Source organism: Apaloderma vittatum, unplaced genomic scaffold (assembly GCF_000703405.1).
Source record: "Apaloderma vittatum isolate BGI_N311 unplaced genomic scaffold, ASM70340v1 scaffold7248, whole genome shotgun sequence".
Lineage (NCBI taxonomy): Eukaryota > Metazoa > Chordata > Aves > Trogoniformes > Trogonidae > Apaloderma > Apaloderma vittatum.
The window spans coordinates 30,562-55,911 of record NW_009731156.1 but is presented as its reverse complement, the minus strand read 5'-3'; the positions used below and the strand labels follow the sequence as shown (position 1 = coordinate 55,911).

Here is a 25,350-nt window from a genome sequence, read left to right as displayed (position 1 = left end):
ATTTAGAACTAAACATTTTAACGTGAACATTTCTATCTTATTCCAGCACCATGAAGTAATCAGTGTACCTAGATAGCATTCAACTATTTTGTTCCCTGGCTGAAGACATGGAGAACGGCCTTTCACAGATCTTTTGAAGGTTCAGACATAGGTAGAGCCAATTATCAACACCAACAGTGAAAGGCAGGAGTCTCTCTAGGGGTGAAGTCCTCACCGACACTTTGTAACCATGCAGCCATATTTATCATAGTGGAAGGGACACCGCAATCTACTAATCAGCTATAATATGGCTGTTAGTACAGAAAAAATTGCTGGTAGTATCAACATAAAGAAAAACTAAATAGCAAAGAGAAGGGCACACAATAAAATAACAAATGGTAGAAAAGAGAAAAGTTGCTTCTCTTAGCATTCTCTCCTATTACAATAGCAAGAATATAAGTGAGGAAATTAGAGCAATAAAAACTGGTAAATTGAAATATTTTCTATGTAAGATTTAATTAAGCTGTAGAACATTACTGCTACAAAATACACATACTTTTATACAGGAAGAGAACAGCCGTCACATATCAAATTGAGTATTTAAAAGGAGAGATTTAAAAACCCCTTTGCTCAAGGCCATTAATCAAGTTGAGACCCTTTAAAATTACTTATCTTGGAGAATAATTCCAGAATCTTCTTCAGAAGCATCTAGTTCCTCCAGAGATTCGTAGCATATATTAGAAGAAAAGACAGATGGACTGTCTTAATTATTATGATGACAATTTTTATGCCTTCACATTGAAACCAAATTCATATTACTGTCATTTCTCAATTCCTTGTCTTCTCTGTTTCCAGCTATGAAATAAGTATGAGGTAAAATTGTTTCATCTGTCTAATTTCCTGAATCAACTGTTAAAAAATGCAATCTAAGTTGCACCTGTGTACAGTCTCTGCAATAGTTTGGTGGAAAAACTTACTGGTTGCATTATCGTAAGGATAACTGGATTTCTTCCTTGTTGAGTCAATCCCCAGGAAAGCCTTGTAATTATTATCTTCATACCAGTTGAAGGAAAGCACTCTGGATCCACCTCCTTCTGGGTAGCCACAGAAAAGGTCTGACAGGGAGCTCACCAAGTGGGCTAAGGATTCTGGCCTTCTGCCTTGTGTAAATGGTTGCAGAACCATCAAAAGGTCTTGAATGCTTGACTTCCTGGCTAGCTGCGGTTAAGACAAGACTTTGTTAATTGCAGGTCTCAAAGGAGACAAGGATCTGACGATCTGATGGGGTCTCCATTGTGTCCAGACTAGATGCAGTCAGAACTTCAGCCTTTTGTCTCATCTGTCCTAGTACTGGGTATCATTTTCAGCTTGTGTTGTCTCATGTCTTTTCTGAAGAAGCAGCTTCATAATCACAAATGCTTGTCTACATTTAATTTGTAATGAGAGAAGAATGAACTTCTAAAGAATCAGTTCTTCCCATACAAGTCTATTTTATTTCTGATAAAGCAGGTAACTGAAACGTAAAAAGAACCAAGGAAAAGGAGGACTATGCACTACTTAGAAAAGCAATGTCCTCTATTATCAGACTACTTACCTTTTGCACTGCTTGGGAGACATTGGATAGCACCCTCCCCCAGGCCCTCAGGTCAGCACCTGGTGAGTTTCTGTCCAATACAGTGGGAAGCTGTGAACACATCAGAAATACAGATGAGTTCTGTGTAGCTTTTACATGACAGCAGCTGTTACAGTGAGAGAAGAAAATCTGAACGACATTTCTTTAGCTGAAATACTTCTGAGCTATTTGGAACAATGAGTCATCTAAGCCTGTCTTGTGGGACCACAAATCCAGGACCCATGTGCAGACTCATACAGCAGCCTATGTAATTGTTCTTATTAATATGAGGCTGAAACAGTCACAGGCCACTGAAAATATAGCTTGGGATTTCTTCTGCTTATCTAAACCCACCATGTCAAAAGGTAAAAAATGGAGAAGGAACTGGAATTTATGAGAAGCTGCTTCTCACAGAGGCCATTCTTCCAGTGAGACATACAGACACCTGGAAATTGAACTTAGCAAAGGCTGCAGTACAGAAACCCTCATTTGCCATGGAGGTAAATAACTGGTAGTACTTAATACTTGAGAGATTTCCTCAGTTTTGGAGACAGTCTGGTCCTCACTGTCTGTCAGGTCTGACAGAAACTATTGATTCTGCAGGCTTCTGCAGGCTCACCAAGTAGCCTTTCCAGCAGAAGTTAACACTTTAGTTATCATTGCTTTCTTAAGAAGGACGTAACATCATGACATGCTGTCACATATCACTTTGCTTGCATCACTGCATCCTTCTTTGTCAGCTGTCTAAAGAATCACACACGCGTTTGGGGTTAGAACTGTTAAGGCTTTCTCAGGCATCTATTTTTTCTGGTATTACAGCAAAATATGAAGCTGGACTTTTAGGTAGCTAGACTGTAATATTTATGAGGTAAGCCCCTAAAAGGACTTGTCCAGAACCATGTAGCTATACGTCCTGCTGATTCCCTGACATTCCTTTCAGTCAGTGAGTGGTTAAGCAAGCAGAAGACAGCTGCACTGAGTAGGTACACGGCAGGGAATCCCAAAGGCAAGAGCTTTTACAGAAAGCTTATGTTAGCATGTTCTGAGCTGTCAATTGCAGTTCAGGCAGGAAGCATACACACAAAATGCTTCAAAAATATACTTTTCCTTTGTCCTCTACAGGGAATCAGTCTCTGCAAAGATTATCCAGGATTCCTGGAGCACTTGCCTAACCTGACCTTTTTGAAACTATGAGACACAGGTATTGTAAACAATCCAAAGCAAAATAGAGAAAATATGGGATAAGTATGGAATTAAGAACCTCCTTCTTGTAGCTAGAGGAAAAGAAAAGAGAAATAGGGGCATAATTACACTTTGCTCCTCAAAATTATTTCTTGCAGGAGGCATTTGGTATGAATCGGATCTTAAAAGAAATATCCTTAAATGACTGGATTTGTATTCAGTTAGTTCATGTTCTCTAGGAGCACACATAAGACAGGATCAGCAGATATTACATACAAACGACACTCTCATCTGACCTAAATATCAGAGCATACAGTTGGGAATGTTTACTAACCCTAAGCACAGAGGAGAGTGGAAGCTTTTCTCCAAGTATTTTTCCAGCTACTTTCATATTCACTGGAAGCGAATATGGGGTCATGAAAAAAAAGGAAGAACATAAACACTGAAAAGTTTCTTTCCAACAATAGGAAGCCCTGTTCTGGAATCCACAGTCAGTTGTCTATCCTAAAATAAGCCCTACTCAAACAAGGAGCTTTGCAAAAACAAATTTTGTTATGTGATTTGTTATACTATACAACTGTAGCCTCAAGACCATGAAGTACAGAGTCACTGACAGTGTAAGAGTGCAGAAAATAACCTGGGTCTTGAATACACAGGTATTTCTAATGTAGAAGTATTAGAACTAATGTAGAATTCTAAGAAGTCCAATGAAGGTTCATTCTGCATATGTAACTGGGAGCAGATTTACACTCAGTTTGATTATATACCAAGTTCATGTGATGATACCGATCAAAGCCGCTGTTTCAGCAACATATGTCCATGCTTAGTGAAGAACTGCTCATTTGCCCCCAAAATTGCAATAGGGCATGCAAAGATTTTATTTTCGCTTATAAGGTTTAAGAAACTTCAACTGAAGCTTAAACAGGCAGCTTTTCAAGAACAGCAATGCTCCAGAAAGAGGCACATTTTCCTTGCTGTGGCTGAGCCAGACAGACAGTAAAGGAAGGGTCTTATTTTTCTATCTCTGCTTTGCTATCAAAAACGTGTGTTGATTTAATCTCTGGCAAAACTCCCTGGAGATTATGAAGGTTTTGAATGTATGCTTATGCACATACATACCCGAATATGTTGATCACAATCTACAAGATTCAACATGAAACATTAATTTCAAAGTGGTGGAGAAGCACATTGTAAAAATAGCTGTGGCAATGAGTTTTTATGCACAATCTACCTTCTAGTTTAACAGAAGACACTGAGATTTTGATTTAAAAGGGAGACTTCTGTTTGGAAAAAAAAAGAAATACATTAAAAAATACTATTGAGCAACTATAATGACAGGAGTGTGGGATAGCTTCTACCAGCCTGAGGTCTCATTGTGCTAGGCAGCTTGGTGCACCCACAAGGAATCAGGCTGTGCACACCCTTCCATCACAGACTTCCAATGCTCAGGGGGCAGCCTGGCAGACAGATCTTACAGTAACAGACCAGACTGCAAGCCTGCATCTGAACTCCCAGTTTTCACAACTCCAGATTTTGGTTTCAGGTTTATGTTCTTACCTCCCTTGTGAGTCTATTTTTGTTTAAACACAGACAAGTGCTTCATTAAATCTCATCTTTCCATTTTATTTGCTATGGTAGCAATATCATGATATGCTAACAGCTCAGTTCTAAAGCTGGGCAGGGCAGTATGCATATGCACATGAAGTCCTTAAAAGCAGAAAACCTCTTAGAAGTACTATAGCATTTATTCTCTGCTACTTCCAGCAAGCATCAGATACACAGAAATATCGGAGTGTATTTTTAGAAATGGAAAACAGCAGCTTTTCAAAGATGACCACATGTTCCTATCAGGACTGGCAAAATCACATGGGCATAATGAATGACTGTCAATGTTACAATAATCAAACAGTAATTTTTCTGGTGTGTCAATTAAAGCTTCTGGCATCCTCTGTTTCCAGTTCTGAGCAACTCAAAGCTGAAAAAAATTCATGCTAAATTAAACACTGCTGGGACAGAAAAGGCCAATCAATACTTTATATGTAACTTTAGCTGCTTATGTATCCTGCCTGCTGTGTACAGCAAACTGACAATGTGACAGTCTCATGACATGAAGTTATAAGGTGAAAACCAGTAAATTAAATTCAGCATTGAAAAATGTGATCATGACGATAGGGAAAAAATACCAAAGACATATGCACAGTGATGGGCTATAAGTTTGCCATCCCAACTCAAGCTGCATAGTGGCTTTGACTTCAGTGTAGAATTCTGTCCTGCTGGATAAAGCTAAGACATGAGGGGCTGCATGGGGTATTTTCAGAACCCTCAGCAAGGTCTTGCCACACACTGTTTTGCTACATAGACTGGAAAGACCAGATAACAGTTACACATACACTGATTTTAAAACTGCATCAGAATCCTTAAGTTCTGCTGTACTGTGAATTTCATCTGTTTCATTCCAAAGCATTCTGAGAGCTGTCTAGTGTCCTGCTGATGGCAGACTAACAATCACATATCCATAAATTTGTATTTGCAGGTGTAGATAAACAAGGACCACTTGGAACACTGGTGATATATTACGAAGAAAACTCTTGCAGCCAAACTATCAGCCAAAAAAATGACAACATAAGACAGGATGACTGTGTTAATACTCACCAGCTGAAATAGCTTAAAGAAATCAACATTTGCATACAAGGCATCTTCTACCTTCTGTAGGCTTTCCTGGGACAAGGCACACATGGCCTTGTGCACAGAAGGGAGACCTCTTCGGCTGCTGAAGATAATAAAGCGGTCCAGGAGCATGTGACTGCAAGCAATGTCCTTCAAAGTCAAGTCAGGGACACCGTAGGCAAACTGTAACCAAAACCAATGTTTCATTTACTGTTCTGGAACTTTCATACCATTCAGAAACAATTAAAGATTTATCAGAAGTGAACAACTTGATATCAGCCCCTCTTAATATTTTAATGAATGGCAGAAGGATGCAGTCAGCTGAAGCCCCAGCTCTTGAGCCACTCTCATCTGAAGTTATGCTAGATTGCCTTGCCTTCCACCACATCTTTCCTGTTCTCATTGTGAAAGTTCTTGTGAGTCTTCTTCCCTGTCTCTCTGTCACCTAAGCACACCTGATGCCAGGCCACTCATCCTTGTGGTAAAGGAGACATAGCTATGGTTTGCTTGGAAGTATTTCCCCAGGATCACTCTACCTGTCATGTCTAGACTAGTTCTATTTCTGTCAGTTGCTCTAAGAGAAAAAGGTCAGTTTCACTGATTCTTAAACTTGATTTCCCTCAGTATTTTATTTCACTTATGACTGTTCCACTCCAATGCTTCCCCACAGCCATTATTGTCACTATACACAGGCATACAGCCAGGCTTTACAAAATTATTTTATATTGAACACCATCCATTTACTGATTATCACTTCTGATATAAACATGCAATGGAAGAAACAATTATTGTCTTTAGTGTGCAGTCCCTTGGAACAGATTAATTTACAGTTAAATCAATGTAAATAATAACTCTGTAGAAATAAGTAGATTTATCTGGGATTTGCTTTGTTGTAATGGAATATTCTCCGTAATGCATGATTAAGTTCTGCCTGCTTTATAATGGACAGAGTACACGGCAATATAATAAAAAGTAGCACTGAAAATTGCTCATAAGCTCATGTTCAATCCTTTGTCCATCTCCTTTCCTTGTAAGGAAAAAACTCACAACACTGTGTTTGAGACGAATACAGAGTTTCCAACCAGAACTCTGCACTGACAATATCATTAGGCTAAACAAATTTAATGAGCTGCACAAAAAAATAAATCATTGAAATCTTTGCAGAACATAATTGGTTTTAGAAAAATAACCTGCTGAGCATTCCAGTCTTGAAGATATTTGGATCAAACCAAGCATACCACACCTATAGGTGCACATTTATTTCCTATTTAAACAAGTTAACAAGACCATCTAATAGATTCTGAACATTATCAATATATCTGCAAATCTTTATATATTTTTATCACAGAATCACAGAATGTTAGGGTTTGGAAGGGTCCTTAGAAGATTATCCAGTCCAACCACCTTGCTTTGGCAAGGATCACCTAGAGTAGGTCACACAGGAATTTGTCCCGGTGGCTTCTGAATGTCTCCAGAGAGGGAGACTCCACAGCCTTCTGGTGTGTCACTTGCTCCTTTCAGTTTTGTGTCATCATATATTATATATATACCTGTAAATTTCCTATACTTAGCAATGAAGACTTGTTTGTGGTGCCTGTAAAGAGATATTTAAAAACCCAGAGGAATGAGAAAAAAACTTAATTCAGTTGCTTTAGAAAGTGGATTCAAGCTTGAGGAGTTATTCATTAAGTGCTTCAGATATCAGAAGCAACCAACAGAACTGCAAAGGTGGCTGTTGGAAGTCCGCATTCAGAATAGGAAAGGCAGGGGAAGAGAGTTCTAGTACAACACTTTTATCTGGACTACCCTGAGTTTCAACTTATGGAGCTGCAGTTGACAATAAAAGCATCTCAACTATACACACATTGTGTATTAGGATTCTGATGCCAAATAGGGATGTGAATTTCTAGAAAAAGTACTTGAAAGGTAATGTCACTATCATCACTACAGCTGTACCCATGTAAAGGCACTGTTAACGAAGTTGGACAGTGTGGAGACAGGCAGAATGCAAAAGAGGAAAATGCAACTGACAGGTACAGTCTGGCTTCCAAAAAAAGAAACATCCCCATCCTCCCTCATATTGGAACATTTGAAATGGATTTAACTAATTTTATGACAGCGAAAGAATTTGCTGATTTGCTCAGTCACTTATGTCTTGAGGATGTGTGTGATAAGAACAGTGTCCTTTAACCATAAACACCGAGTCTGGCATGGTCCTCATCATCCAGTGTGAAAGGCACTGAAAAGGAGCTGCACAGAGAGGCAGCCTGTGGACCTTGTTTTGACTTGTGAAAGGAGGAAACTGTGACATTAACATCACTGAGAAGGATTAAACAAAGAAAAAAAAAAAAAGGTTATTTACAAACTGTAGCTGCATTTCAAGAATGTTCATGAACAGATGGGATTAGAAAAACACCAAACCTCCGCCCTTCCAATTTTTCCGGTAGGGTGGGCTGTTGCCAATCTTTCCTGAACTTATTGTGCTTTAACATCAGTCTGTTATCCTTATCTTAGAATGACTCAAAAGAGCAAGGCCTCAGAGGAAAACTTCAGTACTTTTTGTTTTTTTTTCAATCAACATGTCACTGTTCGGCCAAAGCTAGCAAGATGAAGTCCAAATTATTTTTTTTCAGTTGGCTGTTCGATCAGGTTTAGCTTTCAGCTCTGTGTGTTATTTCCTGCACTCCTAGGCAGCTCAGACCAAGATCTGCAGCCAGCTGTTGGCAACCGCAAGGCTCTGGTAAACAAGTTGCTTTCAGGTTGATCAGCTCTGTGCCATCAGAGCCAGGATGAGGGGGTGTACAGCAGTGTGCGAGCAGAGAGTAGAGCAACACAGAATCGTAGAATGGCCTAGGCTGGAAGGGACCTCAGAGATCATTTTAATCCAGCCTCCCTGTCACCAGGGACACCACCTCTCGACTAGATCAGGCAACACGTGGGGACCGAACAGGAATTGAACCCGCGAGGCTGGCATTGTTAGTGCCACACTCAACTGAGCTAACTGACCCCCTAATGAACTAGAGATGAACTATTACAGTTGAGGCTTAAGACGACCACAGATCTAGGTTCTACCCCAGGCTCTGTAACTTCTACCTCAATCAACCATAAGTCATCCCAAGCATCTTGCTTATCAAGAAGGTCTATAGGAATTAAGTGATTCGTCTACAATAGGAGGTGTTCAGTTCCTATTGAAAATAATCCTCTTGTGGCCTTTTGAAAATTATAGATTTGTGTTTCTGCAACCTTTGCTGTTGGAGGAAGCATTCACAATACTTTCTTTCCTCATAGATGTAAATCAGCTCATGTGAGATATCCTGTATCCCTGTGATTACTGCTAACAAGAAAACTTTACGGAGGAGAGCAAAAATGGTACTTAACACCAGGTCTCCTCCAGTTTTCTCTCTAAATGATGTTCAGATTTCTTTTATTTCCAGCATACAGAGAACTACATCTCTTTCTACATCAATACAAAAAATAGAACAGAAAGACACCATGTTCCAGCATGTTTCAACCATGCTTTCAGTGACAGTGTTGAAAAGTCCAGTTCTGCATACACTGGCAAGCAGAGGTTTTAATAGCAGATGAAGGAATGCCACTGGGAAGCTAATAGACACTAACACAGCAGAACAGTTCTCCTGGCACTGCAGATCTCTGATAAAAAAGAGGTTAGGAATTAAAAGTGAAAGAGAAGCCCAACAGGGCATCTGTATGCGTGTATACCAGCAAGGAAGCAAATTTTCACCTTCTCAGCTGATATGGAGATACGAAAATAAGTAGGATGTATCAATTGACACTGGCTTTGGTATGGTCTTGTGGTGCTTCTCCATGACAAAGTGAGGAGAGGGGAGGGCTTTCTCTGGTGCTAATCAAGAATATAGCAGATAAATACTCTGATTACTAGTCACACCAGCTGGAAGCTGCAGTGCACAAAAGCACATGCAACTTCATTAATGCTCTCCCTCTTTCTGGCCACACAGTTCCAAGCATTTGTGTTTTATGTGGCAGTGAAAAAGAGGAATTGTACCTTTCAGCCTCAGTTACTCACTTGCTTCCACCCCCACACTAACACAGCGCAGAAATTGTTTCAGAGTTCTGATTCAGCAACATTCATTCATTAATACAGCATTCCTCACAGAGCTTCCAGCCACTAACACATGCAGAGGCAGAGACAGGCCGGACTTGGTCAAACACAGTCACTGCTTAGCTGATACAGGAAAGATCTGACCTGCAGTTTTCATTCTGAATTTTCTGAGCAGATCTATTATTCAATCAAAATTTAGGAAAGTGAGTCTGCTGCTCCACTCCCATCTATTCATGTGAGATAATGCCATAACGCCACCATATTGCTTTGCTGACATTGGGGCAGAGAATTTAAATGTCAAATTCATAACCTCAAACAGTACTCTCCTATTCATCACAACTGCTGTCTCAAAAGGATGCACAGCTGCCTTATGCTTTTGAGCCAGTCTTTAACAATGGGGACGGATGCATTGCTTGGCAGTATTGTTTCTTGATGCTCATTATTTGGGAGCAACGACAGCATTGAACCTACATTTCGTGCATATTCAAGGTGGTTTTTTAAAGACGAAAGAAACACTTCCTCACCTAAATTCACAAAAAAACAAAGGGAGAAGTTGTACAACCAGCTTATAAGGCAGCAGGTATTCCAGGCACAAGGCCCTCACCGAGGCTACTTTGCACATAAAACTCCAGAGACTGCATTCCACACAGGTAACAGCTTGGCAACTGTTACACTCCACCCACCTGTTCGGGGCGCACTTGAGCATTAATAAGCTGGAAAACAACCATATCTGTGAGGCCGACATCTTCCAACAAGAAAGAAGTGAGGGTCTCCCCATCTTTCAAAATGTCAAGAATTCGTATTCCTCTTCCTGGATGAAGAAAGGAGTGCCAGAGGTCAGTGAGATATCAAACAAAGGAAGTTAAAGAACAGCTCATACCCTGGCTTAAACTGCAAAAAGTATGTACTTTGGCTCATATACTTAGTGGTGACTAGTGGGGTTGAAAACTATTTTTGAAATTCAAAATAGTTTTAAACCTTTGTTGGAGGATGATAATCAGAAAATGTGGTGTCATGACTCTACATATCTGATCTCTCAAATATGTTTTAGACTAGAACTTCAGCAATGGAAGTATTGAAAGGATCTCTGACTGCATTTGAAAGTCTGCCTTTTTGTCTGAGGTAATGTTTCATTTTAAATATTCAGATTCAAATGTGCTACTGTTGTTAGTATCCTTTCTTCTAGGCCTTGTGTGAATAACTTTAGTCAATCCTTTACACTTACACTAATTTATCACTTTCTGTTGATTAATCTTAGCTAGTTAATCTTACTCTATAGTTTTGCAAAAATGGCCCCTTAAAAATCTTTTTTGGGAAAAAACACGTTTTCCTTTGAGAATCATATATTGTTTGTAGTTTAACAGTCTTACTAAACTAGATCACCAACTATTAAACTAAAAACTGGCAAATATACAGGCAAACCACTGGGACTACACACTTAAATTAAACACACATGAGAGGCCATCAAATTTCCCTAATACTGTATAAAACAATATTCAAAATATTGCTGCTTTTAAAAGTCAGAGCGCCAATCTTTTTTATCTTGCCTGTGTTAGTGAACTCTAACTTTGTATGGTCCAAGTGAATGTTGCTCTTGTCCATTCAATGTTATAGCCTTTATTAAAGGTAGTTCACATAGGATCAACAAGCAGTTCAGGAAAGAATGCTTGAAAAGCGCTAGTTCCTTGAGTCTTCAGAACAGGCGATTGAAACTGATAGGTGCAGCACATATCATACTGACATGAGAAATGTAGCTTTAGACATCTCCACATAAACATGCACAAATTTGCTGCTGAGCATCTCCATTCTGTGAGTTGAGTCTTACCAGAGTTTGACAACTAACTTCCAAAATTCCATCTGAAATAAGCATATTCTGTCCTACGGCCGCAAGGGCTGAGTAGAACTTCTTCAATTGCTCCTCCATGTATTTATTCAAGCTGTAAACAGTGAAAACAATAGCAGGGGCCTGTCCCTCATATTCTCAGCGATATCCTCTCTGGCACCCAGGCATTGTGGAGGAAAAAGCAGACTGCAGGAACACATCTCATCAGATGTGTCAGTACAAGAGGGAAATGGGACAAGGAAGGAGGACTCAAGATGTAGACGAGGTTTAAGGAATCAGGAAAAGGAACAATCTCAATTCTGATATTTGTTAATTTTTCATTGCTCAGTTCTGCACCTCTAACAGTATTCTGGTAAGATTGTTACAGGCAATTTGGTTGCCTCATCGTTACTTAAAATCACAGAATCCTAGAATGTCAGGGGTTGGAAGGGACCTCAAAAGATCATCGAGTCCAGCCCCCCTGCCAGAGCAGGATCACCTACAGTAGGTCACACAGGAACACGCCCAGGCAGGTTTTGAATGTCTCCAGAGAGGGAGACTCCACAGTCTCCCTGGTCAGCCTGTGCCAGGGCTCTGTCACCCTTGCAGTGAAAAAGTATTTCCTAACATTTTTGTGGAACTTCCCATGCTCCAGTTTGCGTCTGTTGTCCCTTGTCCTGTCATGGGACATCACTGAGAAGAGCCTGGCTCTGTCCTCCTCACATATTTATAAACATTAATGAGATCACTCCTCAGTCTCCTCTTCTCCAAGCTAAAGAGACGCAGCTCCTTCAGTCTTTCCTCATAAGGGAGATGTTCCACTCCCTTTAGCATCTTTGTGGCTGCGCTGGACTCTCTCCAGCAGTTCCCTGTCTCTCTTGAGCTGAGGGGCACAGAACTGGACACAAGGTTCCCGATGTGGCCTCACCAGAGCAGAGTAGAGAGGGAGGAGAACCTCTCTCGACCTACCAGCTACTCCCCTTCTAATACACCCCAGGATGCCATTGGCCTTCTTGGCCACGAGGGCACACTGCTGGCTCATGGTCATCCTGCTGTCCACTAGAACCCTCAGGTCCCTTTCCCCTGTGCTACTCTCCAGCAGGTCAGTCCCCAATCTGAACTGGTACTTGGGGTTTTTCTTTCCCAGGTGCAAGTCTCTTCACTTGCCCTTGTTGTATTTCATAAAATTTCTCTTCCCCCAACTCTCCAGCCTGTCCAGGTCTCTCTGAATGGCAGCACAGCCTTCTGGTGTGTCAGCCACTCCTCCCAGTTTTGTGACATCGGCAAACTTGCTGACAGTGCCACTCTATTCCCTCATCCAGGTCATTGAGTTAGAAACATCTGTTAAGACAGTGGAGCATGTGTATTAGAGGCTTCACACACATTTTATTACAAATATAAGGAGACTGACTATTTGATTTTAATAATTATATTATTCTTGCGGCAAAGGACTTGAGAAAGGGATAGATGAATTCCCAAAGCTAGGGCATTTTAGTGCCTTTAAGTTTTAGGAGTATCTTTTCAAATTCTGTACTTCAAGCTGAAATATTAAATAAAAAGTTTATTATTAGTCCATCTCCTGTTTATTCCCAGGACTATATTTTGAGACTGGGATGTAAAAATTAATGGAGTCATATAAATTGTAATCCGGTCTATAAGAAGTATGCAATGCCTTCTCTCTCTAAACACATCATAAAAACAAGAAAAAAGCGTTTCCTTCTTCACCGTTCCAAGCTTACACTTGCAATGAAGCATCTCTTGGCTCTTCTCTGGGTTATGCTACTAGTATATATTCAGGCATATTCCCAGCTTTCCATTCCTCTGCACCTTCCAGTCATACTTTCCCACTGCTTCTGCCTCTACTGAAATAACAATTAATGAAATCTCTTAACCCAGGTGTTTTACTTCGAGTGGTAAGATACCAATGGTTTTGTGGTTTATCTACTGTTACTTAAGGAAATGGTTGAAGAATGGAGCTAATTGCCTCTCTTCTTTCTCTCAAACGGAAGGTGTTCGTTACAACACTGGATTAGTTCTAACTTACCCTCTTTAGCAGTAAACAGAGTAACAGCCACATGTGAAATACATTATAATGTTGTCAGTTTGCAGAGTAACTACTAGTCACCTCTCACAAGGAAAAATTCTACAGTCTAAAGGATATAGACAAAACAATTACCTGCAATTCTTTCAGGATTAGTTCTCATTGTTTCCATAAACTGAGTCATAATGATCAGTTCTTCCCAGATTCTTCCAAGGTCATGGATCTCGGGGCTTTCCAGTAAGAGCTCTTGAGCATCTTTATATACCCTTGCAAGGCTGAAGGAAGAAATAGCAAACCAACAATAAATTAAGATGAATGACACTTGAGAAACTTCACACACACACACAAAAAGGCAAAGTTGTCTTTCTGTGTTAGACATGAAGAAAAAATAAATGATTTTGTCCCCAGTCTTGAAACGCCAAGTTCAGTTTTATGGTGATAACTGAGTAGTTTCAGGTAGTGTGGGATTCAGCTGGATTTGAAAGTCCACAGGAGGTTTAAGAGGGCTACTGGTGTGGCAGAAAGTTGGCCTCTCACCCACCTTCCTCGTTAGCCATGCTGATCTTGCTGGAGAGACAGGGCTTTCCCAAGGTAGTGTTCACCTCATAGCTACGGTGCAAATCTGCTCTGGGTCTGGTACCAGCTCAGCTCCAGTGGCTGGATGGGGCGCTCTGCGCACACGCAGCCCTTTTCAGCCAGCTAAGAGACATGGAATCACTCAGACATAGAATCCTCCTCCCTCTCCCAGCTCAGTGCCCTCCAATGCTGTTTAGATCCCTTCAAAACATTTATTCCAGGAGAGGCAGGAAAACAGGAGTGAGAAGCTGTCACAGGCAGCTGTTCACCTACTGCTTCTGGGTTGGAATATGCAGTTCAAGCAAGGCTGCAATCAGATCCTGTGTTCATGAACAAGTACAAAAAAAAAAGAAAAATCTTATTAGCAGCAAGGGAAGCCACTACATTTCTTTAACGGTGCCATGTTTTTCCATACATGGAATGGTATATCTCAGTCTTCGTGACTTATTTTATGTTACAGGAAGCAAGCAAACAGGAAGGGCTAAATTCTTTCAGAAAATACAATATATTTGCTTCCTCTGTAATGCACTGAATTTACTCTGACTCACAAAGGGACAGCTTGCTCTGTAATAAGCAACCTTTATGGTGTGATTGCACCCCACCAAAAAAAATGAGGCCAGCTGACTATTTTAAATCCTGTTCTCTAGGAACAAAGGTCGAATGCTAAGTTATTTCCAAGCTACGGACTTTCATGTGACTGGAGCTTTAATGGCCTTGACATTGTTAGGTCATGAATTTTAATCATTGGATACTCCAAAGTGGACTATTTGCAAAGGGAGATTTGAAGCATTTTTTATAGCTATTCTAACAGGTTTTTACTCTAAGGGTATTTGTCTGCTCTGCTGTCTTTCATGACTCAGCTATAACAAACTGCAATAAAGCACTCCCACAGCTCCTTCTCACTAACAGTCTGGAAATCTCCCATTCTCCTGTTTTGTTAATAAGCTTAGAATCTGAAGGTTAGTATGCTGATTAAAGCCTCACACATATATAGCCAAAACAGGCACTATATTAAGAAGTGGCAGCTCAGATTTTCCTCTGCTATTACTTCATCAGAGCTCATGTTCAGAAGGGATATCCCAAGTGATTAGAAAAGAAACCTTAAGGGTTTCATATTCTTATATCAAAAAGATTTGTCCCGAGATACTCACTAAGCAGTAGGCAATAAGAAGGATGGACTTCCTTAAGTGAGCCCATGTTCCTTAGAGACTAGTAAAACTGAACTCTTTCTTGGAAAGGCCAGGCCCATCACGAGCTTGTTGCAGATTTGCTGACCATTGTTGGAATTAAACCGATGTGCTCAAACTGCAAATTTTTGTCCTCCAGTATATGCACTCCAGTGTCTTCCTAAATGCTCACCATTGCCCTTCTCATTTGCGCCACAGAATAAGTCTTTAAAATATCGCTTAGTGCACTGAGGGACATTTCTAAGCAGGCTGAGGATACTCCATCCTTTCTTCTTGCATCATTCATGCCCAAGAACACTCAACAGATGCCAAGAGCAGGCTACTAGCAGACCTGTACTACAGCAACCCAGTCTCACACACAGAGCTCTGCTTACATGGAGTTGTTGTAGTTGGACACAACACCTGGACCCTCTCCATGGGTTGGGCTGCGAAAACAGGGGTTGTTCATGTTACAGAAGATGCCATGCAACCATGGCAGCGTTCCTGCAGATGGCATTGCCTTGTTTGGGAAGTGACCTAGAGTACAGAAACACAAAACACACATGATTAGGTGAATCTCAATATCGTGATGGGTTGGCTCACTACAGAAGAAACCTGATGGAAATCATATAGGTTTCTCTTTTACTAAGAAAAAAAAAAGTCATCAATATAAGCAATATGGCTATTTTCAACTAAACTCTATAACTTGACAGAATCTGGAGACCTTGCGTAAGTTGAACCAAAAAGCATCTCGCAAGATGCTCTACCCTTCATTGGTAATTCTTACAATATATGGCTATAAATAACGAAACCAATCAAAGTAAAGGCCCAGCAAACAGGTTCCCGTGTTTCTGCCTGAGAACTTCTAATCGTTATCTAGCACAAGTCAGACCATCAAAACATCTTAAATGTTCTTACATTCATGTTGGCGATACGGTGGATTAGCTTTCCTCAACCAGACAAGGGCAAGAAATAGTGACAGAGGCCATAGAAGCTCCACCAGAAAACGAAGCTGGAGGAAAAAGGGAAAAATCAGTTCAAAATAAGTTTTACAGATGAACCATGTGTAGCCACCAAGTGACTAGAGAGCTAAGAGCCCTTCTCACAGTAGCAATGCCCAGCACAGGATGTGCCCATGGTTGTCCCTTGCCTGTTTCACCAGTTGGAAAGGACATCCAGAAGTACAAAATTTCATCGGAGCCCTGTGAAGCAGCACCATTAACTCAGTGGCTTCTCCACCTCTTTAGAAGTGACATTTAAGCATCCTGACTGAGGTAAAAAGAGACAGCAGGTAGTACTAATTGCCAGACAGACCATATATAAGTCTAAACAGGTTTTTATACAAAGTGGATGACTCTGTAACAATACAGGAAAAAAAAGATTAGATGAGAGGCAGGAATAGTGTGTGATTAACCCACACTTCCACAATGCTGGCCTCATTCATAGTCTGCCAGGGCACTGTGCTTACCCAGAGATACAAAGACTTAAGCATAAGCTTGCATTCTTTGATCTTTACTTTTGCTTTTTGTCATCCTTCATTTCAACATTATTAATTTTCTAATACAGGTAAATACGCATACGTTAAGATCAAACGCCTTTTTAAACAACACAGAAGACCCCATCAAAGGCCACTTTATTGCCCAGATCTTTCAGTACGCTTAGGACAGTCACCAGCTCCCAGTCATGACAGAAAATCAAGGGCACTGCTTTACCACAGAACAACGTCCTGCCTGGTTTTCAGTCTGTTTCCTCCGCTCCTGTGTTTCAGTTTGTTTTACTGCCTGTGTGTTTTGGCAGAGGTCTGCAGCTACAGCCCTTTGATCCTGTGACACAGGCTTTGGGCTCTGAGGACCAGCTATGGTTATTTTTGTGTCCGACCACGTGGCACTTCTTTTTTCCTCCCTGCAAGAGCTAGAACAAACTCTATCCAGAGCTGGGGTCATAGCACATGCACAGGAAAGGGCTCTGTGCTTCCTTTCCTTTGCTCCTGCCTGCCTGACCAGGCACCAAATATGTTACAATAATGTGTACAGCAGCAGACTCATAGACAAAATGGGTCACGTGAATTGTGGTTTTTTCGTTTTTTCAAATGGAGCCATGCAGGACAAAAGATACCCACAGTGTAATCAAGTACAGGATTTTGGAGCTGTCCTGTTTTTTCCACTGTAACTCTGTCTAATAGCTTTAGTTAAGCACAGCTTATGCTTACAGTAAAAGGGTAAAAAGAGTTACACCAGGCAGTAAGTTCTTACTTCACGCTTTTTCTCTTTATGTTTTCTTTTTAAAAATAGAACAAAAAAAATCCACCAACTAGGAAGTTATGCATGCCTGTCGTTTTAACGCCAAGCAAAAATCTCACCAGCAGCAAAGAGCAGATTACACAGCTATTAGAGAAGGAAATTTGTCATTGTACAGCTGTTCTTGACAGTTGTGGTGCCTGTAGCTCAGAATACAGTATTACAGACCCTTCTCAGCAGGCATCCACAAGGTCTGATTAACACCCATCCATTTGACAAGACAAGCACTGCACACCGTAACAGAGGGGTAAGAACTGGGGAGTCTCCTTGGTTGTTGTCTTTGCTGCAGAGTTAATACGGGTTATTGCTCAGATGTCGATTCTTATTTCATTCTCAGGGAATAGAAAATCCTCAGACTTGAATTCAGTAATTCCTTTCTGTCTGAGTTAACACGTTTGGAAGGGATTGAAAGCTAAAGCACAAGGGAAGCTTTCTTTTGAGCTGTTACACAATGTGTCGTGTGGTAAGGTCGGAGCAAGTGCTGTTAGAGCTGTGATTCCTTCCTGCGATCCTTTTCCTGAGGACACACAGGTGTCTCAGAACTCACTGCAGGATCAGAGAGAAGCCCCAAAGGCTGCAGAAATCCCACAGGCAGAAATCCCAGCAATGTGCACAGGAAAATGTAATACTGAGACAGAAATGTAATGGACCAAGCACAGTGATTAGACCCTGTAAATGTGACAGGCTTAAACTGTGGCTGTGGATCAGCTATTACCTCTGTAATGAAGTCTTTTCTCTTGTGAATTAGACTAAATGATGAACCTGAGTAGAAGACTGGGTACACCTCCATTTATGGCACTGCATGATAGTTAACTGATTTTCCCTAAACACATTTTATAGCTACTTTTGACATTATGGATTTTTGGTTTGGCTGTCTTGCTTCTCTGTGTGGACAAAAAAACCCAGATACGTTTATATATTAGAAAATTATTTTTACTGACTCTGTTATAAAATTGTTTACTCTTCACAGCAGAGAAGATATTTCTTTGCTGTTTGTTGTTTACAAACTAGGAATGATCATCACAGAAGAGTAAAGAAAATCCCAATGAAAGTATTCTGTGTTCATTCTGTAAAGAGGAGGTTTGCAAACTGTGCCAAACAAGACCACATTTGATTCTGAGGAATTCATTATTCCTACATGCTGATAAATGCACCAGTCACTTCATCCAGTGGAGTGGATGGTCCAAAGCTGAAACCCAAAGGCTAATACTTCACCTTTTGTCTTTTCCGGAGGATCCAGTTCTTCCAGAGTAGAAGTCTGACTTGCCTGAAGAAGTTCATTCTTCTGCATCAACAGTTCTGGTTAACCTGCGGCAAAAGATGCGTTGCCATTTCTCAGCTGACAGCTGAAACAGACCTCAGAGCAAAATAACAGCTTTCTGCTCTTATATTGTTATCGTAGAGATTGGTTCCTTTCAACGTCTGCACCATTTAATTTTGCACTTGATACGCTATCACATGTGAAAAATCATGGGTTTCCTTTGTTTGGAGCCTGTTTCCTGTGACACTTTTACTGGCGCCAAAAAGCAACAGAAAGAAGCATCATCTCTTTCTACTGGAAAAATAAGTCCTTGGCACTGAATCCAGCTACTAACTTGGACTTGCAACAAATAAAAGCAGTTAATTGTTGTATCATTTATCAGATAATATCTGTGCTTTCAAACTATTTTTTCCAAGAAAAGTTGGATTTGCAACTGGGCATTAGTTTATATAAAACTGTTTAGTTATTATGAGAAAGACAGAATTGAGTTTTCCATTCAGACACTATAAGTGTATATTTATCAACACAGTCTGGAAAGGATTTTTGTAAAAGCAAATCCATTTTGTTATTTTATTAAAAAAATACAGGATCTCATATATTTATGCTTTTAAATTCAGTAACTCCCACTATATTTTAGCAGAGATACAACAAAATTTTAACAATTGTACATCCTGTTTTCTAGGTTCGTGACTCATTTTAACCACCATTTTTATCTTCAAAAGCAAAGAGAATTTGACATATAAATCTAAATAGGGAACTGTTAAAGAATAAACTTTTTGAATTTGCTAGCCGTATCAACTTCCTATTTTATAGTAGCCTTATAGGACCTAAATGATTGAAGAGTGATTTCTTCATGAATGGTTAGTAAGTGGGAGAGTGTGGAAAAGGAAATGGAAGTTAGATATCGGAAAGCACTTTCTAACGATAAGAATGCTGAAGTAGCAGAACTGATTGCATGGGAGGGCTGCGAGGCCTCCACTGCTGGAGACCACTCAAACTTTTATTAAGACTTACAGGGGTAACACGGCTCATGGATTAGAGGATTCATTGAGTCTCTCTTGCCGTTTTTCCAGAATTTTGTTTCAGGAAAATCTATTAAGTGGAAGAGATTTTGTCTAATTTTAAGAGACAAGATATGAAAGACACGTCAGAGTATTTTGGCCCAATATGTCAACAAAGCATTAGTTTAAATTAGATAAAAACCAGTAATAATTATTTGACTGTTTCAGAAAATCATCACAGGTCCACATGTTATGAACTGAAAAGCAATTTTGACCTCAAGCAGGGAGGAGATGGCCAGCATCTGGGAAGAGCTGGCACAAGCCCTGACTAACCCTGCTGGAAAGAAATCCTAAGGAATGTGCAGACCTCTTCTGACACACCAGGCATGGAAGAGACTGGAGCAGAATATTTAGGGCCAAACGTTGCTAGAATTGGCTGTGCTACTTATCATGAATCAAATAACAAAACAGCAATTCTGTAGAAAGAATATCCATGCAAAACCACTGATGCCAAAACCTGGAGTATTTTCCATATTTTGTAGATCAACAGTTTTATGCAATTTTCCGTGTCACTCCATCAACCCTGATTAAGTTACAGAGGACTACGAAAAGTAGAGACTAGCTTCAGAAAGCTAACACTGTTCTAAAAAGAAAATGGATTAACGCTTGATGGTTTGAAGAGATGGCTGTTGCACCCCAGAAGTGTATTTTGAGCGGATGTCCACTTTGGATAAAAGCTAAGGGGCACAAAGTATAACCCACAGCTTGGTGATTCAGTGCTGTCAACTATGGGCAGTCAGAGGGCTTTCTAACACTCTTGCACAGCCCAGGGATCACCAACTTGCTGCTGCTCACAGAACTGTAGAATAGTTTGGGTCAGAAGGGACCTTAAAAATTATCTAGTTCCAACCTCACTGCCATGGGCAGGAACACCTTCCACTACATCAGGTTGCTCAAAGCCCCATCCAGCCTGGCCTTGAACACTTCTTGGGTCATCCACAGCCTCTCTGGGCAACCTGTTCCAGTGTCTCACCACCCTCACAGTGAAGAATTTCTTCCTTAAATCTGATTTAAATCTACCTTCTTTCAGTTTAAAGCCCCTTTACTCCCCTTAAAGTCATTACTCATTGTCATCACTTCATGCCCTTGTAAAAAGGGCCTCCCCATCTTTCCTGCAGGCCCCCTTTAGGTACTCTGCAAGGCTGTTATAGGGTCTCCTTGGAGTCTTCTCTAGGCTGAACCACCTGAAGAATTCATTCTGAAGAACGAGTTCTGCAGCTGAACAAATGTGGAAGAGCCAGTTTTGTGCCAGCAGCTCTCGCTTTCCTCTAAACCCCAGATGGACACTGCAATCTTTCTGCATTAGCTATGGAAGGAAAGTTCAAGTCATCATGTTAAGGCATAAAATCTGTACTCTGTCAATTGCCTGGCCTCTCCTCTTCTTCCTGGCTCAGAGCCATCCATCATTATGAGTTTTTACCTCAGTGAGACATTCCCTAAGTAGAACAGGGAGTTTTAGCTCATGTTTCTTAATTTCTCAGTATGTTTGACATGCCTGCACCACCCTGTAGCTTTCACTACTATTAATGAGAAAAATTTGTAGTGCAAGGCCATAAATGGGATTAGGATTGCCAGATAAAATGGCTGTCAGCATTTGCTCTGGAAAATCTGGCTATTTTTCAGAAACAAAAAATGTAAGTAATAAAGGAGCCAAAACCAATAACCTCAGGAAAAACAAGGTTATCCCGATTGTGCTTGCTGTTAAACCTTCAAGGTTTTTACATTTAATTTTGCTAGTTACATTTGTCGATAGGGATGAAGAGAGATATTCCTTATAAGAGGACTAACTCAATGACAGATAACCTAATTAATATGCACAAAGGAACTGCCCTAAGAAAGCAACTACTACAATGATTGCCAAGGCTAAAATTTTGCTGCATAAATCAGAATTTAAAAGTACTTTTCCCTTTGACATAAACAAAACTATTTAAGTTACAGCTTTAATACATGAAGTGCAATCAACATATAAACCTTAAAGAAATATTCTACTTTGCTCAGCAAACACACTTTAGAATCAACTCTAATTTTAGGATGAGCAAGAATCACTTATATTTCCCAGGCAGCTTTGTTTATAAAACTGTCACGAGGAGGGAAAGAACTTTCCTAAATGAAACAGTTTCACAGGTGTGCTAAAAGTATATTAACCTTAAACTGCTTAGAAATCTGAATTAGAAAGATGCACATAAGACAGCAGTGTAGAAAAAAACCCTGTAAATAATTCAATCAGAAGACACTGAACTTATCATAAGATAAGCCTCAGATTCTGTAGCAGTGCAGAATAAATAAGGAATAATTAATATTCAATCCCAAAATATTCTTTCCCACCTGGATGTTACTCAGACTAACACAGAGCTGTGTCGTTAAGATTCAAGCTCTACTAATTTAAGTAGAGCAAAACACTATAATGAAATAACGGAATAGGACCATGATAAAAATCGTACTTAGCAATAACGTGCTGAGAACTCTACTTGGGCTCAGGAGGTATGTGAACTTCTGGAGTCATGGCGGAGATCTAGCTTCATTCTTTAAAGGCAGCACTCTGCTCACAACATCAACTGTGGCTTGAGACAGCTGCAATTAGAAACAGCACAGGCACTAGAAAAAGCTCAGTTTCCAAAAAAGCAAAGTTTATTAACATACATATTTAACCCCCTCCTAAAACCAGAAAAAGCCACACACACTTTCAAACTGTTCATTCAGTTTTTCATTAAGAACGTAATGCAAATGATGACTGTTACTATTTAGAATTGTATATGCTTGCTGCCTAAAGACAACGTGCTCAAGGGATGTGATTTATAACCACGGCCTAAGAAAATATGTGTTTTCTTAATTTTCTTTTTGCAGGAACTGACTTCCTTTCCAGGGGGCTGATTTTAAGCATGGGAAGACTCTTGAGTCTCAACTCAAGCAAATAAAAAATAGCACTTAGTTTTTACTTTATCTTTTTGTTCCCCTAGAAGTTTATGCTATAACAATAGAACACAGAAGAACGATTCGCCGCATACATTCAGAAAGAAAACTCATATGTATTGTTGACAGAAGATGTGAAAGTGAAATATATAATTGGTTATATCAGTCACTACCTCTAGTTTTAACACATCATATAATAAATCTAAATACTGATTTTAAATCAGAAGGAATAATTTTTTTTTTAAAAAGTGTCTTAATTTCCCAAAGTTCAGTCCTATCTTACAACCTCTAGGACAATATCAGAAGAAAAAAAAATCTCACAGGTTAAAAATATCTTAATGCAGTAATAATAATAAAAGGCCTTTTCTTCACTCTTTTTTCTGGCTTTTGCACTTCAGCAGGCAAATATGGTAACTTTTTATCACCTAGACTTTCTTGCTAGACAGCATATATTCTAGTGTTACAGCTGGCACCACAAAAAAGGTCTCTGGGTTAGGAATGAAGTTAACCATTTATTTTTCAGCTGATAGTACAGGAGAGGATGAAGACAGTCACGCAGTGAATTAGATATTTCTATGTTTTACTTTACGCGAGGTGAGAGCAAGGCCTAGAAACGAGGTAAGCAAATTAGTATCATGTGGAGTAAGGTTTCACATTTTGACTGGCTGCCAACTCTAATTTCATCCTGGAGGTTCAGTAGAACATTCCCGGCCTGCAGATTGTCAACTGCAGTTAGCAAAGGGTCCTCTTACCCTGCTTATACTGTATCAGTTACATCTTATTATCAAAATCAAGAATTTCTCTCAGTTGAATATTTCTATAAGCCATTGTGTTCTGAATCTAATCATTAGCTACAATATGCTCCTGCTTTTTCTGAAAAGTCTGACCTCCAGGGATACTGACATACCACAGCCTTCCTCATTACCATCAGGTTAAGATACCATAAACTACCCCCACGGAGTATGGTCTGATCCAGGAACAAACAAGAACCAAGTGAATATCGAATGTGTTGTAGATTTTCATCTGTAAGGGCTGAAAGAGATGGTAATGCAGCAAAACTTCACGCTGGGCAATGGCTCTGCTGAGCACTGTCTCAGCTTGCCTCTCTCATTGCCTCCCTGTGACTGTTCTTCCAAGTCAAAGGATGTGGCAGTGTTTGCCCGTTTCTTTCTCCTTCACAGGGCTTTTGGAGAGGCCCTCAAGAATCCTCCATGAAACTCTGTTTTACTGAATTTAACAACCGGTAGGTACATGCCAGACCACACTGCAGCTCTGACAGCAGGGCACCACACTTACACACCGCTTCCTTCCCCGTGACATCTCAGGATCTCTGTCAGCTAAACCACCAACTTTAGTCTGGCTTCCTTTGCTAAGGATAACACGGCAACCTCCTCTCTTATAAGTGGCTTTGATCTAATTTCTGCTGGACAGATGTTCCTATCACAGCCGAGACTCAGCCTGCTGCAATCTTGACAGAGAAACAAAGGGCTTTATAAAAGCACAGAGACATCAATGGCAGCACAAAGCCGAGAAACTAGTGCTGCTGCTGCCCAGCTGGAGACTGTGTTTCAGCACTACGACTACGTCTGAGGCAGTCAGACCATAATAACAGTTCCACAATTCAGCAAACAGCATTTTAACTCTGAGATTCTAAGTCAAGCTATTTTAAGAAAATGTATCTTCTTTTTTCGTGCTGCTGGCATGTAGAGGTACAGCTCTAACAGATTAGTTTAATCTCTTCTAATTAGATTTTTTACATCACAATTGGATGATGGTGGGGCATAGTTATTTTCTATGTTTAACTACATGAGCTCTGCCTGCGACCCATTTTTGCTTTGTAAAGCACAGGATCTTTGAAAGTAAACACAGAAAGCTTATGTGGGGCCTATCATTTCACATGGGAGGGGAAAATACAGTTCAGTTTACGGAGCACACTTGCACAATTTCTCTGGTAGCTCTACCCACAGCTGTCACTCCCTCTTAGGCATTTCCTAACGATCTGTAATTTGTTGCCAGCAGCAAAAAAGGAGGCATCCCATTTACGTATTAGAACATAACAAAAGCAGTGAGTAGAAGCACAGATTTGGTGATGGTTCTCGCATTATGCCTACAATAGACACCCGATAACATAAAAATTCCCTGTGATGTACTTCATGAATGCTTACATGCAATACACAGGGTTCTATGGCATGTGTGTTCTCATATGCCATAGTTCTAACAGCTCTTTTGAATACCAGCATTTTAATAGTTTTTGTATTTCCAGGCTTATTCTTGACTTTTGGCTACAGATCAAAATCTGGTTATATGCTGTTTGTCCAGCAAATTATAAAAACATTCTTAGTAAACTCCCCAGCAATGTAAGAAAAGATGTCTCTAAAATTAATCATTTTTAAAATTACCTGAAATGATAGATTTGAAAATATGCACATTCATATGTACTCAGTGTGCTCATGGGGCCAAAACTTCTAATTTTCAGGAACAATGCTTCCCAGCATGCAGACAGTTTCTTAACTGGTGAGATATGCTTCCTTACATGTGTAGAAGAGTATGTCCCTACACACAGCCTCACTAGAGAGCTAACAATTAATGCTCACACAGTGTTGCCCAGGTAAACCATGAGAATGTGCATGTATAAATTTATCTTATATACATACAGACACACCTATGTGTGTGTAAAGAAAACCACACATACACA

At 40.1% G+C, this 25,350-nt stretch overlaps 1 protein-coding gene across 1 annotated transcript in view; it reads right to left on the bottom strand.

Annotated features, from left to right (window-relative positions):
• The window catches only part of ABCA4 (ATP-binding cassette, sub-family A (ABC1), member 4), a gene marked incomplete at its 3' end in the record, with an annotated part of 31,015 nt that extends 12,311 nt beyond the window's left edge, over positions 1-18,704 (bottom strand). Inside the window, exons 1-8 of the mRNA XM_009875085.1 lie at positions 18,639-18,704; positions 16,045-16,138; positions 15,522-15,663; positions 13,520-13,659; positions 10,205-10,332; positions 5,426-5,623; positions 1,574-1,663; positions 957-1,197 (exon numbers count right to left, since the gene is read on the bottom strand). Of these exons, the coding sequence (XP_009873387.1) occupies positions 957-1,197; positions 1,574-1,663; positions 5,426-5,623; positions 10,205-10,332; positions 13,520-13,659; positions 15,522-15,663; positions 16,045-16,138; positions 18,639-18,704 (1,099 nt within the window). The remainder of the gene's footprint in view (positions 1-956; positions 1,198-1,573; positions 1,664-5,425; positions 5,624-10,204; positions 10,333-13,519; positions 13,660-15,521; positions 15,664-16,044; positions 16,139-18,638) is intronic.
• Positions 18,705-25,350: the final 6,646 nt, after the last annotated feature.